The sequence below is a fragment of the Vulpes lagopus genome, chromosome 2 (assembly GCF_018345385.1).
Source record: "Vulpes lagopus strain Blue_001 chromosome 2, ASM1834538v1, whole genome shotgun sequence".
NCBI classification, from domain to species: Eukaryota; Metazoa; Chordata; class Mammalia; order Carnivora; family Canidae; genus Vulpes; species Vulpes lagopus.
Window position 1 is genome coordinate 163,315,675 of NC_054825.1, and position 19,419 is coordinate 163,335,093.

At 51.9% G+C, this 19,419-nt stretch overlaps 1 protein-coding gene across 2 annotated transcripts in view; it reads right to left on the reverse strand.

The window, feature by feature from the left end:
- The window catches only part of AP2A1 (adaptor related protein complex 2 subunit alpha 1), a 32,923-nt gene that overhangs the window by 3,764 nt on the left and 9,740 nt on the right, over positions 1-19,419 (reverse strand). For both annotated transcript variants that reach the window (XM_041744863.1, XM_041744862.1), the window contains exons 2-15: positions 15,912-15,980; positions 15,646-15,788; positions 15,111-15,304; positions 8,238-8,367; positions 7,692-7,793; positions 6,130-6,238; positions 2,799-2,949; positions 2,335-2,503; positions 2,066-2,203; positions 1,649-1,831; positions 1,095-1,192; positions 627-858; positions 361-528; positions 116-279 (exon numbers count right to left, since the gene is read on the reverse strand). In XM_041744863.1, coding sequence (XP_041600797.1) covers positions 116-279; positions 361-528; positions 627-858; positions 1,095-1,192; positions 1,649-1,831; positions 2,066-2,203; positions 2,335-2,503; positions 2,799-2,949; positions 6,130-6,238; positions 7,692-7,793; positions 8,238-8,367; positions 15,111-15,304; positions 15,646-15,788; positions 15,912-15,980 — 2,050 coding nt within the window. The remainder of the gene's footprint in view (positions 1-115; positions 280-360; positions 529-626; positions 859-1,094; positions 1,193-1,648; positions 1,832-2,065; positions 2,204-2,334; positions 2,504-2,798; positions 2,950-6,129; positions 6,239-7,691; positions 7,794-8,237; positions 8,368-15,110; positions 15,305-15,645; positions 15,789-15,911; positions 15,981-19,419) is intronic.

The window sequence follows — 19,419 nt, forward strand, 5'->3', positions numbered from 1 at the left end:
TGACCAGAGGGAAAGAGGAGGCCAGGGGAAGTGGCAGCCACGGCGACAGAGGCACAGGGACAGGGAGGGGGGAGGGGGCTGTGAGGGGACAGCCCAGGACCTAAGCAGGTGGTACCTGAGGAAGGCCTCCTCGGGGGTGGGACCCAAGCTGGGTTGGGCAGCTGGGCCATCGGAGAAGACATCCACCAGGAGGTTCCCTGCACCCGAGGTTGCTGGGGGTGCGGCTGGGGGAGGGGCTGCCCGCAGCCCCAGGAGGTCAGCGGAGGGTGAGGGCGTCGACTGCAGGAAGATGCAGGTAGAAGTGAGAAAGGAGTAGTGGCCAGCGCACCCAGCCCCATGGGCCTAGCCCTGGGGACTCACCACAGTGCTAGGGGTGGGCTCTACGCCCCCATTGATGTCATTGCTGCTGGGGTCCCTCCGGCTGTCATCCAGGGCGCTGCCGGCCCCAGGCCCCTTCTTGCGTTTCAACTTGGCCAGGATGGACGACTCTCGCTCCGGGAAGGGCGGCATCTCCTCCAGCACTGTGGCCTGCGTGGGCAGAGGGCAAGCATGGGTCAGGGACAACCCCATGGCAGAGGCGAGGGCGATCAAGGCACAGGGGCAGAGGAAGGGCCCGTGGTTCTGACCAGGACATCGGTGCTGGCCACGGAGCTGAGCGTGAGATACTCGACAGCGCGCTGCTGCAGCTCCACGTCGGCGTTGCGCAGCTGGGAGCCGGCGCGCAGCACGCCCTGGATGGTGGCCTTGGTCTCCGGGAAGAGGTTGATGAACTTGATGTAGGTGGACAGCAGCAGAGCCCGGGTGGCCACACTGCACAGGTGGAACTTGGAGTGCAGCAGGGAGAACTGCACTGGGGGGCTGTGCAGGGGGGCAGGGGGGCATCAGCAGGTGGCTCCCCTGCCTCCTCCTGGAGTGCCCCTCCCCCACTCAGAGGCCATGCAGGGCAGTGGCCTTTGCAATGCACTGTCCCAGAGGCTCCTGGGAGCTGGGTTCTCCTGCAGTCACATGGTTGTGTGAGAAGCCAAGAGGATCCCTGGGAGCCCCATCACCACCGGCTCTGGACCCCTCAGAAGTGCACATATTCACCCTCTCACCTGGAGCGGGGGTCCCCCGCAATCAGATTCCCAAACTCCCCGAGGATGTAGCCGCCAACCTTCACCATGTTCTCGTGGCAGGCTGGGGCCTGGAGCGCCTGGAGGCAGGACAGGACGGGTGAGGATAACAGGAGCAACATGTCCTGGCTTAGGACTGCTCGGGGGTGCTAGGAACAGGGCGAGGCCCTCAATGCCCATTAACTTGCCGAACACTCACGATGCTATGATGTGGCAGGGATAATAGATGGGGGAAACTGAGGCCCAGATCGGTTAAGTGACTGGCTCCTGCACACAAAGTGGTAAAATCAGGTGCCACCTGGCCCCTTTTAATGGGGCAGAGGGAGTGGGAAACTGCCAAACCTGGGGATTGGTGCTGCCCCAAGGCCCACTAACCCTCACAGTGGCCTGTGCAGGCCCGGCCCCCAGGTCCCTTGGTGGGGGCTGCTCTGAGGACAAGGGAGGAGGATGGTGACCACGGGTGGCTGGCCCCACAACCCCAGCTGTCCTTACTCTGCCTCACTGTCCCACTATGGGGGTGAGGTGCGGGTGCTGACCTCAAAGACGGTCTTGGCAGCGTAGCCCTGGACGTCATCACGGTTGGTGACAATCTGTAGCACACGGTACCATACCTCCTCACTCACGTAGTCACCCGCAATACGGATGAGGTTAAGGATAGTATCCACGTACCAGCTGTAGTCTACTGCATACTTCTCAGCCAGGATGGCCACCTTCAGGACCTGCCAGCCAGGGAGGGAGGACAGGTGTGAGTGTGTGCACACACACATCATAGTGTGGAATAATCAAGTCTGGGCTCACCACTGTTCCCATCTGGAGACCCCAGCCCCCTCCTCCCTCAGACCCAGGAGTCTAGGTCCCAAGACCCTCCTCCCTCAGACCTAGGGGTCCAGGCTCCCAGCCCCCTCCTCCTGCAGATACAAGAGTCCAAGTGCCCAGCTCCTCCCAGAACTTACAATCTCTTCACGGATGGCATAGTCAGCTGTCTCCAGGTACCTAAGCATTTCTGACACGATTTGCTTGGCATTGCTCCGGTCACACATGGCATAGAGGAGGTCAGCCGCCCGCTGTCGCACACTGACATCCCGCTCCGTCTGAGGGAGGAGAGCAGGTGGGGTATGTTCTAGGCTCTGCACTGGCCTCTGAGCCCTGTGCCTCTCTGAGGGAGCAGATATACAGGCCAGTGTACAGGGGCTGGCCTGAGGCAGGTTCCGACGTGCAGTACCTTGAGGGCATTGATGACAGTGTCAATGTGCGTCTTGACCGCCTCATGGGAGAACTCGGAGCTGGCCAACGTGCACATGCTCTCCAGGGCCAGGTAGCGCAGGTTGGTCTCCCGGTGCTGCAGGAACTGGCCCAGCTGGTTACAGGCTCGCACCAGGAGGTTGGGCTCACTGCCAGCAAGAACCAGAGAAGGGGGCTGTGAGCAGGGCCTCCTCCAGGACCCTCAGGATCCGGCTCTTAACTCTGGCCCTCCTCCTGGTCACAACTGCTCCTGGTGACCCAGACATCTGGGCTGTTGAGCCCAAATGAAGAGAGTCAGGAATTCTGCTTTCCAGAAGGGGTCCAGCCCCAATCTGGTGAGCTAACAGTGTACAGCTCATTGCCCTCCCACCTAGAAGTCTCAATTCCCAGACCCAATCTCCTAGGATGCAGGAGTCCAGGTCCCCAGCAGCCCCAGGCAGGCACCTGTCGTAGTGGATGATGAGGCTGATGGTCTCAAAGAGGATAGCGTTCTTGGCGTTGGAGTGCTGGACCTTCTTGGACTTGGGGGGCTCCTGGGCTTTGTTGAGCACGGTCTCCAGACACTCCACCAGCCGCCCCTTCACGGCAGCATCCTCTGGAGAAATGGAGGGCATGTCCCGGGATGAGCTCTCTGTAGGCCCTGCCCATCGGCTGGACAGGGGGCCACCCCATGGCTCTCATCTTCCACAGGAAGGGTGCGGGCTGGGATCTCTGCTCCTTCAAGCTCGCCCTTGGTCTCCAGGTGATCAGGGAAGATACCACTCCAGACCTCGATGGTTGCCCTGCTCTGCGCTGACTCCCACCCCTGTGAGTTTCCCAGTCTGCAACACTGATACCCTTTAGGTTTCTCATAGAGCAAAGAAACTTTTCCCAGAGATGCTGTGAAACCGAGGTCTCCTCGAGGAGCCATCTGAGTGCCTGAGACAGACACACACACGCCAACCAGGAGCTGACACAAATCCCAACAACTGCCATTCTGTGGAATGCAAGGTCACACCATGTGCATAGGGAAAAATGTTGCACGCAAATATATCAGGCAGCTCTCGGGGTACAGGAAACAGGCAGCTCTGAGCCAAATCCAGAATGTGGGATACCCTTATAACACAAAGCTCTTCTGGTTTCTTCAAAAACAGGTAGTAGGGGTTGGGAGGGCTATTTCAGACCCCCCAAAAGAGACAAAGACATAATAAAATCTAAGTTGTGGTCCTTGATTGTACTGTATTTTGTTCAAGCCATTCAAATAAAGCTGTGGACAATGGGGGTGGTTTGAATGGTGCCTGGACAGCAGATGCTGCTGTGAAGTGATCCTGATTCTTCTCAGGTGTGACAAGGGGCACTGTGGTTTTGCACAGCATTCTTGGTCTCCTGAAATGCATGCAGAAGTATTTTTGAGTGGGGGCATTATGATGTCTGCAATTTCTGTCAAGTAAGTGAGCAAGTAAGTGTGTGTTTGAGAGAGCAAGCCAACAAGGGCACGAAGAGCAGCATTAACTGTCTCCATTGGGTCTCTGGGCCTCTCTCATTATGCTATTCTTGCAAGTGATCTTTATGTTTGAAATTTTTCATAATGAAAAGTTGGGGTGAAAGTCAATGTCACAGAATAAAGGGGCAATCCTTCTAGATTAAGGCAGGAATTTATGGGAAATAATTAAATTCAATATTTGTTTCTTTTACTTCTTCTTTTTAAAATTTTTATTTTTAAGTAATCTCTATGCCCAATGTGGGGATCAAACTCATGACCCTGAGGTCAAGAGCAGTATGCTCCACTGACTGAGCCAGCCAGGCCTCCTTCAATACTTGTATCTTAAGGGGTGCCTGGGTGACTCAGTTGATTGGGCATCCGATTCTTGATTTCAGCTCAGGTCATGATCTCAGGGTCGTGAGACAGAGCCCCACATCCGGCTCCACACTCAGCAGGGAGTCTTTCTTTCTCTCTCTCCCCCTGTTCCTCCCCTGCACGTTCTCTCTCTCTCTAAAATAAGTAAACAAATCTTTTAAAAAAATTAAAAAAAAAACCCACTTCCATCCTGATTGGATCCTATTTTGAACACTGTATGTCGGAGATAATTAAGAAAATCCACAGTGGGTCGAGACCACTGGGGAGCTGTTGTTAGCTCTTCAAGTGTGTCCACAGAAATGCTGCTGTGAAAAAAAATGCCCATAGTTTTTAGAAATGTGCCACAAAATATAAGATAAAACCATCATGATGTCTCTGATTTTTAAACACTTTAGGAAGGGACGCCTGGGTGGCTCAGCAGTTAAGTTTCTGCCTTCAGGTCAGGGCATGATCCTGGGGTCTCAGGATCGAGTCCCGCATCGGGCTCCCTACAGGGAGCCTGCTTCTCCCTCTGCCTATGTCTCTGCCTCTCTCTCTCTCTCTCTCTCTGTCTCTAATGAATAAATAAAATCTTAAAAAAAAAAACACTTCAGGAAAAAAAGAGCAAAGTAAGAGCATGTGTGCACAACAAAATGTGAGGTCTAGAGGATGGGTACTCTACCTGTCTGAACATTGGAAAAATTTTTCATAATAACAGTATCAGAGAAATTTCTTGTAGATAAATTGGGGATGGCCTCTCTTGCCCGGCACCATTTGCTTGGGACCATGGCTACAATTCCTATAACGCAGAGGGTGAGAGGAAGTGAGGTGCCTGCTCTGGGCACACCCCAAAAGATGAGGCAGGGCTCCTGGGATGCAAGTGAGCTTAGAGATCTGCCTGAGGCTTGAGCTCTTCCTTACAGGATGAGAAAGGAGCCAAGAGGGGGAACAAGGCTTCCCTAAGGCCACGTAACAAAATTCAACACTGGCTTTCACAGTCTGGAAGGGGCCTCTGGTGTCACCTCCATTATTATAGTTGACTGGCATATGCCTGCACACTCTGGTATGTTTGCACACACAGACGTGTGGACACACACAGACTTGCACACCTGATCATGCATTCACAGATATACACATGTGTGCACACACATGCTCGTGCACAGCTGGCTGTGAAGACTCAGGGCCACACAGCAGTCCCTGGCTACAGCAGGTGCTCAGTACCCTGGGTGAACCTAAGAGAATGAGCTTATCAATCACCTGCTGCGTGCTGACCACATAGCATGGGGTCCCTCAAAATTGCTCTGTGAGGTCAGGGGAGCTGAGGAAATGGGAGCTCAGGGTGAGCCATGGCCTATATGGTAGAGGTCCAAAGGACTTGGAGCCAGATGGTGGCGTCAGGCTGGGCCTAGAAGGGTGAGGTCTCCTTTCCAAGCCTCAGCCTCCCTGTTTGCATATTGCAGGGATGACTCCCCCTTCACCAGTTCTGTTGGGAGGGCACAGACACGCCTGGCGTGTGACTTGGCTCACACGAGGCTCATCATCCACACCATGGCTGTGGATGACCTTGAGCAACAAGGTCACAAAAATGTCTAACAGACCTATGCTAATTCAAACAGCACGTCCTGGAATTGCCTGGAATCACCCCTCCATCTGCTGGGTGACCCTGGCCAAGGACCTCCCCTCCCCCAGCCTTAGTTTTGTCACCTACAAAATAGGTGTGACAAAAGCCCCTATGTTATAGGGCTAGATCACAAGCACAAGCATGTCTTCACAGGGATCCTGGCCCCACAGCAGGGGAGCAACAAAACACAAGTGACCTATTTGATTCTTTGAGCTGCCCTCCCCCATACCTACAGCCTCACAGAAATCCTGACAGACCCCAGGCCCTGGCCCCCGCTGTCCCACCACCAGATCAGAGGCCCCAGGGCCCAACCCGGATGGGCTCAGTGGCAGTGGTACCTGGCGGTGGGTAGCACTGTAGCAGCCGCAGGAGCTTCACTGAGAGCCAGGGCGCTGGGACAAAGTAGTAGGTGTAGTCCTGCAGGTCGGTGGAGGCCGAGGACACAATCTGGGGACGGAACAGGGGGTGAGGCATGGACAGGGAAGGGCATGGCACAGGGGCAAGGCAGAGCAACACTATCTTCCCAAGGGGGTGCAGAAATCTGAGGCCCAGGGAGGGGAGTGAGGAAGCCTGGGGCACAGTGAGTGACCTAAGCCAGGGCTCGCTGGCTTTTCCAGTAATGCTGCTGTCCAATAGGAGGTCTGCCAATCTGATCCCCTTCAGTGAGCCCCCTAATCCAAACAGCAGCCTCACAGTGGTCTGGGTTCCTCCAGTTATCATAGATCACACCAGTTCACTGCGGACTTGTGTCCTTGTCACTGTGCCCCAGTACTGGAAGCAGCTCAGGGGCAGGAACCAGCTCTGCCCCTTTTCTAGATTCTAGGCCTAAGACAAGATCAGACGTAAGAAAGGCTCAGGGAAGACGTGGGAAAATTAGTAAAAGAGTGTGGGACTTTCTCTCCTTATGGCAAACTCTTGCTCAGCCTGGGAAATCCCTCTTCCAGGAAGCATCCCCACCCTGCCCTGTGCCATGGCTATGATAACACATATGTGCCCTGCCTCCAGTGTCACTGTCTGGGTCTCCCAGACCAGCCTGGCATACGGGAGTATTCAGGGGTATGATGAATGGATGACAAAGCGATCAAATGAGCTGGTATGTTTGTTCTCTTGGCCTGAGAATCCAGGCCTCTTCTTACCTGCTTAGGAAATGTTTATATTCACTCTAAGTGTCAATTTAGGGGATCACCTTTCCCAGGAATCCTTCCTAGACTTCCAGGATGGTTAAAGTGCCTCTTTTCGGGTCTCTAATGCCCTATACTACTTCCATGACAGCACAGATCACCCCTTTTAGGAAAATCTGGGATGGTCTGCCTGCCTTGCAACATCCCCACCCCCCTGCCCCTCCCGCCAACAGGACAGAGCGCTCCAGTAGAGCTTGGGTCTGACTCATCTGTGTCCCCAGAGCCTGGCACACAGGCGGCCTCAGGCCATGTTCCCAAGACAGGGGTGAAGGTGGTAAGAGGAGCAGAAGGAAGGAGAGGAAAGGAGACATATGAGAAAGAGGGTCAGGAGAAACAGCAGGGAAAGTAGGAAGAGGCATGAGATAGTGGGGCAAAAGGGAGGATATTAGAAGAGCCACTCTCACTTCCTGGGCACTCACAACACTCAGGCCCATACTAATGTTATATAGACTGACTCACAGCAGCTACACTGTGAGATGGGCACTGGTACTGTCCCCCATTGAACAGACGGGGTAAGTGAAGCCCAGAAAGGTAAAGCCACTTGTCCAGGGCCACACAGCCAGGAAGTGGCTGAACCAGCATGAACCTATCTCAGAGGTTGAGTTTGTAACCACTGTGCTGGGCTGCCTCTCTGGGAGAGTAAGGGGACCAGGGAGGTGCTCCAGGGAACAGAGATGACCAGGCCGGCCTCCTGCAGCCCACGATGGGACCACACCCACCCGGCTCAGGCGGGACACCGCCAGGGAGATGCATGTCTTGAAGTCATCTGGGTTCTTCTTGCAGAGGCAGGTGATGAGGCTGACAGCTGCCGTGACCACACCCTGCCGAGGCAGATAAGCGGCAAGTCAGGGCTACCGGGCTGGGGGTCAGCCTGGGGACAAGGGTCCAGGCTGTAGACCTGAAAGCAGAGACTCAAGGGCTGAGTGGGTGATGTGTGATGGGGACACTGGGCAGGATCCCTGGGCAGTCGGGGGCAGGTGGGTATCAGGGATGGATATGGGGGTTTCTGGACACTTGTGGGGACTTAGTCACTTGTCCTTAGTGACAAGTACTAAGGACACTAGACCAAGATCTCTATGTGCCTGAGTAGAGGCAGGGACAGAGGCAGGGGTGGGCCCTGGGCATCCAGGTGGGAATCAGGGCAGGGGTGGACAGTCCCTGGGATTTTCCATGGGTGTCCGGTGGAAGGATCTTTGGGTGAATTACTGGGGGTGGCTCTGGGAGCCAGCAGCCTGGGGTCTCCAGGTGCCAGGCAGGGGGCTCACCATGTGCTGGTCGTTGAGCAGGTGCACCACACGGGCCGTCCACTCGCCCATGGGCACTAGGTCAGGTGAGGCCTTGTACAGCCGTAGCAGGCACAGGGCCGCGCTCTGTTTCACACTGTCCATGCTGTCCCTATGGTGACACGATTGGGTAGAAGGATGGTCAGTGCGACCCCAGCCCCACACAGATCTCCCCTCCTCTCCTGGTCCTCCTCAGGAAGGGTAGCCAGCAGCAGTTGGGCAGAGCCAGGTGGACCAGAGATCCAATCTGGTGCTGCCCTCCTCACCCACCAAGCCTCAGTTTTTTTTATCTGCAAAATGGGTTCCATCTCAGTCACCTTGGGGGCCACCGGCAGAACAATGCAAAATGTCAAGCCTGGCTGTGCTCCTTCATTCCTTTACCAAACACTTACTTTGTGCCCACTGGGAGGCTCAGGGGTGAACACACTGGTCCAAGTGACTGTCCTCACAGAGCTTACTTTCTAGCCAGGCAGGTATCCTAGCGCACACACCAGATACCGTCTGGTTTCAGTGCTATGGCACCAATGAGTGCCAGGTACAAGGAGCGCTGGGAATGCTATTTGGCAAAAAGGCCTCTCTAATAAGGCAGGTGAGTGGAGAACTGGGTTTAATGAGCACAATCAGAAAATCTCTGTACTGCACAACCCAGGGAGAGGGCACAGCCTGTGTGGAGGCCCTGGGGCAGCCACGGGCCTATGTGTGGCTGCAATGAGTGAGTGAGCAATGCGGGGGGAAAGGTGGGGAAATCGGATGGAGGGACAATGAGCCAGACCATGCAAGGCATCAAGAACCATGGTAATGACCCTGCTTTTACCTAGGGGGACATGAAGCTGCTGCAGGTGACAAGCAGGGAAGCACCAAAATCGAGGGGAAAGCGGTAAAAGCACCACCCAGAGCCCTTTTGCTCTGACCCAGACACCCTGTGTGACTAACTCATTCATCTCCTCTTTTGGGCAAACTGAGGAACTGGGGTCAGACATGCATGCCTGAGGTCCTGACTGATGGAGTGCAGTTCTAAGGGAAGCTGCTGACCCTCACTGATGGGTGGTATTATGATGCTGAGACTGTTTTTGGACTCTTTACCTCAGGAGGAATTAGGGAATGAATAAAGGACACTGTGGACAAGAAGCTGGCACAGACTCAAGCACAGAGGGGGCATGCAGGGATGTCCTGACAGCCCAGGCTCTGGCCTCAAAGTCAAGGGTTTCCTAGACAGGACCCAACCAAAGCCTGAGCAAAGGACACAGAGGAAGTCCCATGAGGGATGACCCGCACAAGTCAAAGGCCAGGTGAAAAGACATTTCACCAGATGTGCAAGAGAAAACAAGAATTGCAGCGACAAGGCAGCTCTGATTCCTCCTGCCAGCCAGGCAGATGCATGCATGTTGGCCAGGCCAGGAATACAGGAGCCCTCATGCAGACATGGGAACAGGCCCTCAGGAGAGGAGTGGGGCCACCCCTGGTCAGCATGCCACTGGGAGCTATGCAGAACATGCCCAGTGATTCTGCTCCTGGACACCCACCCTGAGGTGGACACATGTGCATGTCCAAGGTGACGGCTCCAGAATGTTCGCTGACCGATGGTCATTAACTTTTTATTTTATTTTATTTATTTTTTAAATTTATTTATGTAGTCATAGAGAGAGAGAGAGGCAGAGACACAGGCAGAGGGAGAAGCAGGCTCCATGCACCGGGAGCCCGACATGGGATCCGATCCCGGGTCTCCAGGATCGCGCCCTGGGCCAAAGGCAGGCGCCAAACCACTGCGCCACCCAGGGATCCCGATGGTCATTAACTTTATACCCAAACCAGTGGAATGGTCTCTTCACCACTGTCACAGCTCACATGTCAGGTGCACTGACCCTAAGCCATGCTCTGTTCTAGGTGTTTCTCCAACCCTTGTGGGAGGTGACCTGTACCATCACTTCCAACTATGTGTAAGGGAACTTCCACCCACACACTGAATGGAGGAATAGGAGTTATTTATCACCTTGGGTAATTTAAACAGAGACTATATGACTATTTTGGTAAAGCTTAAAATTATGTAATGCAGGAGTGCCTGGGTGACTCGGTCAGTTAAACATTGGTCTTCATTCAGTTCAGGTCATGATCTTGGGGTCCTGGGATAAGCCCCGCACTGGGCTCCAAGCTCAGCAGGGAGTCTGCTTGAGATTCTCCTTCTCCCTCTTCCCCTCCCCCTGCTCAAGTTCTGTCAAATAAATAAATGAAATTTAAAAAACAATAACTATGTAACACAGGTGCGTATGCCCAGGTATCAAAGGACAAGGAGGTACAATGGGAATAATGACCATCGAATGCAGGGCACAGGGAGGGAGAAGATGGAGAGGATATGAGGGGTGTGAAGGGGGGAAATTGAACTGTTTCCCTTCTTTAAAAAAAAAAAAAAAGCTGTCATACCATAATGACCCAGAAATTCCACACCCAGGTATCTACCCATGAGAACTAAAAACAAACTTCACACAATGTATTTGTACATTATTCAAAGGAGTCAGAGGGAAATTTTTTGATGAATGGATAAATAAAATGTGGTCCCTCCAGGCAGTAGAATATTATTATTGGGCCATAAAAAGGAAATAAGTATAGTTGCATAGAATATGGAGGAATCCCGAAAACGTTACGCCAAGCGAAAAAAAAGCCAGAGAGAAAAGGCCACATATCACATGCTCCCATTTATCTGAAATGTCCAGAATAGGCAAATCCAATGAAACAGAAAGCAGATTAGTGGCTGTCTGGAGTTGGAGGGAAAGGCAATGGGAAGTGAAATGCTAATTAGTATGGGGCTTCTTTTTGGGGTGATTGGAATGTTCTGGAATTAGTGGCAGTAGCTGCACAATACCGTGAATGTACTAAAGACCACTGAATTTTACACTGTTAACTGTTAAAACTTGGAATTTTATCTTAATTAAAAAAAAACAAAAACAAAAACCTGCCTAAAAAAACATATTCCTCTGTGCCTCAGTCACCATCAAGGCCAAGTTTTGGGTGTCGAGAGGATAGCCAAGCACTGAGATAAGCCCAGCCTGGCCCCCGAACGAAGGCATTTGTTCCTTGGTGTGAAACTGGGATATCACCTCTGCTCAGATGAGTCTGTCACACTGGCTGTTTCCTTGGCCCTCACAAGCACCAAGTTCTGCCTGCTTGGGATGGCAATTTTGCCACAACTGATCACTCCGTCCTCTGGGTAAGTTTCTTCGAGTTCTGAGCCATTGCCCTTTCTGCACTTTCCTCCCATTTCCCTGGCCACAGACCTCGACACACTGGGCCACCACCAAGTGACCTTAGGTCACTTCTCACATTCCCCGAGGGACTTTATCTGGCTACAACTTTAATCACCGTCCATCCTGCGCTGTCCCCTATGGTGGCCTCAACCACATGTGACTACTGGACACAGGAGGTGGGGCCAATTGAAACTGGTGTGTGTACATTACCCTCACATGTGGTGAGGAAGTAAACCACTACATGGATAATTTTCATGTCGATCCAATATCCAAATGAAAATACTTTAGATGGACCAGGTTAAATTAAAATAATAAAATAAGTTTCATCCGCTTGTTTTTACTTTGATGTGGCAACTAGAACTGTGGAGGATGTGTGTGGCTCGAGTTCTATTTTTAGAGCTCTGTCCACGTCTCTCCCACACTCCTTCTCTGGCTCCAACTGCCTGTCGTCCAGCTGCCTACTGGACGTCTCTGCCCAGATGTCCAATAGGCACCTCATATCCAGAAGAGCAAAATCCAGCTTGGGTCCTGCCTCTTGCTCCCCTGCTTCTCCCCAGGCTTCACATCCACCTATCTATTCAAGCTCATTCTCTCCTGCTTTCCCACCCCATGTAATCCATGCTGTAAGCTTCACTCCCAGAACATACCCAGTGATAACCTCTACTGCTACAACCCTGGTCCCAGCCACCATCAGCTCTGACCTGGACAACAACAAACATCTCAGTGTCGCTACCACCACCCCAGTTTCTAGTTCTGCATATGGGTTCTTGAGCTACTTGATTCTGAGGATCAGCCTCTTTTACTGGTTCTGGAATGTTCTCCAGCATTATCCGTTCAAACAGTGCCTCTGTCATATTCTCTTCCTTCTCTTCCCCTAGAGCTCTACAGATTTTGGTTTTGTTTATTGAGCAATCTCCACACCCACCTTGGAACTTGAACTCATGACCCCGAGATCAAGAATCACACGTTCTACCAACTGAGCCAGCCAGGCGTCCCTCTAGAACTCTAAATAGTAGTACGTTAGACCTCCTCCATCTTCCGTGACTCTTAACCTCTGTTTTGGAATCTCCCATCTCTGTTTCTCTGGGCTGCATTCTTCTTTTTTTTTTTTTTAAATTAATTTTTATTGGTGTTCAATTTACCAACATACAGAAAAACACCCAGTGCTCATCCTGTCAAGTGTCCGCCTCAGTGCTCTGGGCTGCATTCTGATTGGTTTCTTCAGTTCTACTCCTTGTTTACTAATTCTGCTTTGGCTCTGTTGATCCTGCTGCTAAGCCAGACTACTTAAATAATTTTTCCACTTCTTTTTCAAATCTGCTTACACTTGTTTTTTGTTTTCTTATTTATTGAAACATATTACACATATTTATTTTACATTGTATATGAATGTTCCAATTCAACTGCTATTTCTAATTTCCTTTCTGCTGGTTCTTCCTCATGGTGTCCTGTGGCCTGTGTTTAGTGAGATTTTTGACCTTGAATTACTCAAGCAACTTGAAGCTTCATCTGTGGTGAGGGTAGGCTTCTCCAGAAAAGGCTTGCTTGCTTCTGTCAGGCACTGGGCTACTACCAGTTTAAATCACTTTAAACTAAAGATTGGCTTAAGAATTTGTAGTCAACCCAAGTAGGGAGAAATCAGGCTGAAAACCAGTGTGTGGGCTGCTCTGACCCAAGGTTCAAAACAGGTAATTTTGCTTATAGCTCCCAAGGGGATTTATTTCTAGGTCATCCTCACTTTGAAGTGTGGCCTCTGGAGCCTCTCCTTGGACAAGCTGTGTGTCCTGTTCCCAAAGGCTGCAGGGCCCCAAAACCAGTATCTAGGTTCACCCTCTAAGTAAAATCTGGCTTTGGCCCTCTGCTCATCTTTCCTCTTAGCTTGTAGCCTGCAAGCTCCTTACTCTCTTGCTAGCTCATGAATACATTGAAGAATATTTCCTTTCCTCTTTTATCCCACATTGATACGTTTCAGCAAGAGCATTAGTCAGGAATCTAGTCCACCATGTTGCCAGAAATATAAGTCGTACCTTCTCCCACACCAAGCTGAGTGATCTTTTAAAAATACAAAGCTGGGATGCCTGGGTGGCTCAGTGGTTGAGCGTCTGCCTTCTGCTCAGGGTGTGATCCCAGGGTCCTGGGATCAAGTCCTGCATCAGACTCCCTGCATGATGCTTCTCCCTTTGCCTATGTCTTTGCCTCTCTCTGTGTGTCTCTCATGAATAAATAAATATTTTTAAAATAATAAATAAAAATACAAAGCCAATCATGTCACGCGCCAACTTAAAACACGCCAACCCCTCTCATTTCAATTAGAATAAAATCCAAACTCCCCTTATTCTATCTCTTGTTCACTGCACTCTAGCCACAAAGACTATCTCTTGGTTCCTTGAATATAGAAAGCTCATGCCTCAGAGCCTTTGCACATGCTGCTCCTTTCACTTGGATACTCTCCAACATTTTTTTTTTTAAGACTTATTTATTTATTCATGAGAGACACAGAGAGGCAGAGACACAGGCAAAGGGAGAAGCAGGCTCCTTGCAGGGAGCCTGATGTGGAACTCGATCTGGGATCCCAGGATCACGACCTGAGCCAAAGGCAGGCGTCCAACCGCTGAGCCACCCAGGTGTCCAACATTTTAAAATAATTATCTTCTCATCATTCTAGTCTCAAATTACAAGTCATCATCTTGGAGAGACCCTCCCTGATGAGTGTATTTAAGTAGCTTCCACCACCACCTCCCTCACCCCCTACTACTGTTTTGTTTTCTTCACAGCATTTATCACTATCTGAACTCCTCTTACTTTTTATGTATATATTTGCTCTTTGTAGGCTTCCTGTAAAATGTAAGCTTCCCGAGGTTGGGCACAACAGTCCTTGCTTCTCCCTCCTGCCTCCCAAAACCCACGACAGTGCCCAGCACACGGCAGGCACTCAAAAAATATTTGATGAATGACCTGCCTCAGGACTTGTGTCTTTCATGCCTTTCCCCTTCACACAGCCAGCAACTCCTCCTCACCCAGGTCTCAGCCTGATGCTACAGCCTCTAGGAACCTCTCCCTGATCCCTCAGACTAGGCTAGGTGTCCAACAAAATGTCCTTCCAGACTTCTGTGCTCCACAGCATGGTTCCAAGAGTAATTATACATTTCACTCTGCAGTCATTCAATGTTTCCCACTCTGGGCCATGAGTGCTTGGGAAGACGATGACCATGTCCATTTCTGGTCATGACTATATTCCTAGCAAGCAGCACAACACAACACTTTGCACGCATATATGCTCAACAAATGTTTGCTGAATGAATGAACCAAGATGCAGAAGTTCTGGAGGGCTGTTGCTGGTGTAACTTAATAGTTATCACCTCATCTATACTAGATATTAAAGGTCAGTTAATCAGACAGACACCCCATTGGCTTTGTTGGGTTGGTGTTACACCACTGAGTTGGGTTGGTGAGATGAAGACAGAGAATCACAGGGCTGAATCTAAGCCCAGCATTATCCCCACATCCTGGCTTGGAGGTCTTGGGCAGGTGACACAAGCTCTCTGACCCTCAAACGTGGCTAAACCTTGTCTATTCCACTCCAAACCCCAGCCCACCTGGGTCCCCAGTGCCTCACCCAGCCACCAGGATGCGTGGGATGTCAGCAGCAAAGGCCTCGCCCATCTCACGGCTGCCCACGTTGGCGATGCAGTGCAGGGCCAGGCACATGAAGGTGGGGTTGCGGCTGGCCAGGTCGTTCTTGATGGCATTGTTGATGAGCCGGATCAGCTCAGAATTTGAGTTCACCAGAACGGAGATGAAGAGGTAACCCTGGGTGAGGAAGGTGGGAACCCTGTGGCTAAGTGATCCTAGGTCCCAATCCTCTGACCCTGGAGTCTGTACTTTTAGCCCCTTCCTCCCTCAGACCCAGGAGTCCAGGTCCTCAGCCACTTCCTCCCTCAGACAATTTCCTCCCTCAGATCCAAGAGTATAGGCCCCCAGCCCCCTCCTCCCTCTAACCCAAGAGTCTAGGCCCCCAACCCCTCTTCCCTCAGACCCAGAAGTCCAGGTCCCCAGCCCTCTCCTCCCTCAGAACCAGGAGTCCAGGCCCCTAGCCCCCTCCTCCTCAGACCCAGGAGTCCAGGCCCCCAGCCCCTCCTCCCCAGACTCACTATTTGCTTCTCTGTGTACTTGTTGGAGCTGAGCAGATTTACGGCCTCCATGTGCCCAAAGTCAATGTCATGGCCAAGCAGGAAGATGAACAGCAGTTTACACACATATTTTTTCTTACTGTAGCCATCTAAGGCTTTGTCCCCTAGGGCCAGAGGGAGCAGGAAAGGGGGGGACAGATGAGGAAGGATCATACCTATAAGTCCCAAGTATCCTAGTTCCCAGTCCCCTCCTCCCTCAGACCCAGGAGTCTAGGCTTCCAGCCTACCTTTGAACTTGGAGCGGATATTGGCCAGTTCCTTGTTGATTCTCTTAATCTCTGCCTCCTTGCTCTTACCTGGGGAGGAGAAGGCAGGGCAGGTGATGAGGGTCCCAGACAGTTGAGCTATCTGTCCTCTCTTTCCTTGGCCAGGTCCCTCCAGCTGGAAGGGCACACTCCTTCCTCCCTGCGGCCCTGGGGCTTAGGCCAAGCCTGGGCCCCATTTCTAGCTGGGAGGTGGGAACCATGGCTTGTTGGTCTTTACGACCAAGAGGAGAAGCCTGGCACACACTATGGGGTGATCCCCAACTTGTCCCTCTTTCCTCCTCTCAATGTGGTCCTCGAACTGTCCTTGCCCTGGGGTCTCCTGTCCTCACCCACAGCTCTGGTTATGCCTCCACCACCAGACCCTGGAACTGGTCTGGCAAGAAATATGTGGCGAGGGAACAAATGAATGAAGGGCTCGGCTGTCTTTTAGCTGTCTCCCAGGGCCCTCACCCCTACCACATCCCCACCAAGTTCAGCATCTCCTGAAAACCTGCTCCAGTGTTACGAAGGTCCCACTGCCTCCCAGTCACCAGGCCAGATCCTTGGGTTCCGAGCTTGCCCTCTCCTGCCCTATCCCTCCTTACATCCTGTTGGTCCTCTGCCGCCAGGCCCACAGACCCACTACTTCCATCTCCTGGCTGCCAACCTCTCCCCAAGCTATGTCCGACATTTCTACACGTCTGACAAGACCCACTTATGGGATGAGTCTAGAGGGCTCTCCCTGGCCCCACAGGCCAGGTCCTGTGCTCCCTGTGTTTCTTGATACCCAGGCACCTCTGTCAGGGTAATCTCACTGAACTGATCAGTGTGATCAGGTCTTGGCCACCCTCACAGCTTGCTGTGTCCCTCGTCATGTCCCCTAGCTCCACTGGAGCCAGACTTCACCATTTCGTCCTTGACAGGCACATCCAAATGGACACCTGGGCATTCTACACCTCCAGTCAGGCCGTTGCCATGTTCTCTTGGCTTGACCTTCAGAATACTGGGACCATCTCCTATGACCTCCTCACCCAGACCCGATGTTTGCTCACCTAGATTACTGCAGTAGCCTCCTTTCTGACCTCCTTGCCTCCTGCTAGGAGGGGGGACTCTACCCCATGGCTACCTAGCCCTCTGGCCCTGCCCTGGCCATCCCACCAATATCACCCCTCACCACATTATTGAGTGTTTCGCCCCACTGGCCTCCACCACTTTCATGGACACTCCACGTTCCTTCCTATCTCAGGGAGGGGCCTAATACGTGCTGTACCCACTGCTTGGGCCCATCTCTCAAGTTATCTCCTTGTCACTTCAGTCTTAGCTCTTGTCACCTCCTCTGAGAGGGTCTATTCTAACCAGTTCATTCAAGCCAATGCCTTATCCTTGTTTCCACCATTAAAAGAAAAAAGTCCTCCCTAGCATCTTTCACACCATGTAACTATTTTTATTTATATTTACTGTACAATCTTCATTTTTTTAAAGATTTTATTTACTTATTTATGAGAGACCCAGAGAAAGAGGCAGAGACATAGGCAAAGGGAGAAGCAGGCTCTATCCAGGGAGCCCGATGCAGGACTCAATCCTGGGACTCCAGGATCATGCCCTGGGCCAAAGGCAAGCGCTCAACCAGTGAGCCACCCAGGCATCCCTTGGCTTCCACTTCAGATTAGGAACATTACAAGGGAGCTTCCAGAACAGTACCTGGCATACAGCAAGTGCTTAATAAATGTCTGGCCACTTGAACAAAGGCCTGCTCAGATTTATGGCCGTGTCATCCACCTCCCTGAGCAGGTGGCCAGGCACCTGGCAGGCTGTGTGCAATAAACGAATGAATGAATGAACAGGCAAGGGTATGAGCTCTCCTGGTCTTTAGAAATCCTGCCTCACTTTCAACTCCAACTTTCAGGGAAGCTATCAACTACTCCAGGAAGCCCTCTCTGATTAGTACCTCCTGCCCAGGGCTCCTGCCAACTAGCCCCTGAGCTGCACTGTGCAATATGGCGGCCACCAGCCAGGCAGCTCTTGAACACCTGAAATATGGCTATTCCAAACTGAGGTGGGGTTTAGGTGGCAAAGACACACTGGATTTGGAGGACTGGGTAGGAGAAAAACAAGCATGTAAAATATCTCATCGAAAATTTTTTAAAATACTGATTACATGTTGAAGTGACAACATTTTGGTATCTTAGATTAGGTAAACGTGTTAGTAAAATTAAATTTACTAGTTTCTTTCTCCTTTTACGATGTGGCTACTGGAAAAGTTAAAACCACATGTGTGGCTCACACTGTCTATGAGGCACCGCTGTTCCAGGGCCTCCTCTGGGCTCCCATGTGGTCTGTGTCACCTCCAACAGAGCACATGCCATCGGTGTCGGGGTCTGCCCCTGTCCCCAGACCACACGAGGAGACCCTAGAGGGCAGGTCGAGGACCTGCCACTTTTCTGGGCAGCAACTCCATGTTGCAAGGGCCTACTGAGTGCCAAGCTCAGAAAAGGCATGAAGTCATGAATAAGGGCCTCCATCCTCAGAAAGGGGGTGGAGGGCCTGGGGATGAGGGTGGGAGAGTCTCTGGAGCCCCAGGTGAGGAAGGGCCAGTTCCTCAGGGTGAGCTTGAATTGGCCTGTGTGGCCCCACAGGCCACCTGATCCTTCATTTATTAGTTACACATTTCCAGAGCCCCAAGGGCCAGGCCTGAGTGGGGCTACGCTGAGCACCTTGGACCCACGCAGACCTGGCCCTTCTGATCTGCCCCCAGGGGTTCCTGGCCTGAGAGGGCACAGGCGATGGGCCCTGTCCCCACACCTGAATGAGATGTGCAGACAGAGGCTGCCCGGGGCCTCGGTGTTGGCTGCCAGGAGGAGGGGACATTTGAGGAGAGCTCTGAAAGGTGAGGAGGGTTCAGGAGCAGTTCACCGGGTGAGGGCGGCCAGAAGGAAGCCACACCACTGTGGATGGCCTGCATGAGGGTGGCAGCAGGAGGAGGAGGCCCCAGGACAGGCAAGGGTGCAAAGTGGGCCCTGGGAACCAGTGTGCCTGCTCTATGTTATTCTTGAGGATGACCACCAACTGCTTCAAGAGCTTGCCTTAAAACTATTCTGTAGGGACCAGGAAAAAAACACCCTGTTTTATAAATGGACCATGTATTACAGAGCACCTGCTTAGGGACACCTGGGTGGTTCAGTGGGTGAGCGTCTGCCTTCAGCTTCAGAGCGCATTAACCCCGGGGTCCGGGGATTGAGTCCCACATCGGGCTCCTCGCAGGGAGCCTACATCTCCCTCTGCCTATGTCTCTGCCTCTCTATGTCTCTCATGAATAAATAAAATCTTTAAAACAAAAGCATCTGCTTAAACTTCATCACAGGGAGATGGGCATTTGAACAGCAATTGAACTTGAAGCATTCTCTGGACTTCATTTAAACCACTATTAAAAGCTTCAAGGAAAAAAAAAAAAAAAAAGCTTCAAGGGGCACCTAGGTAGCTCAGCGGTTGA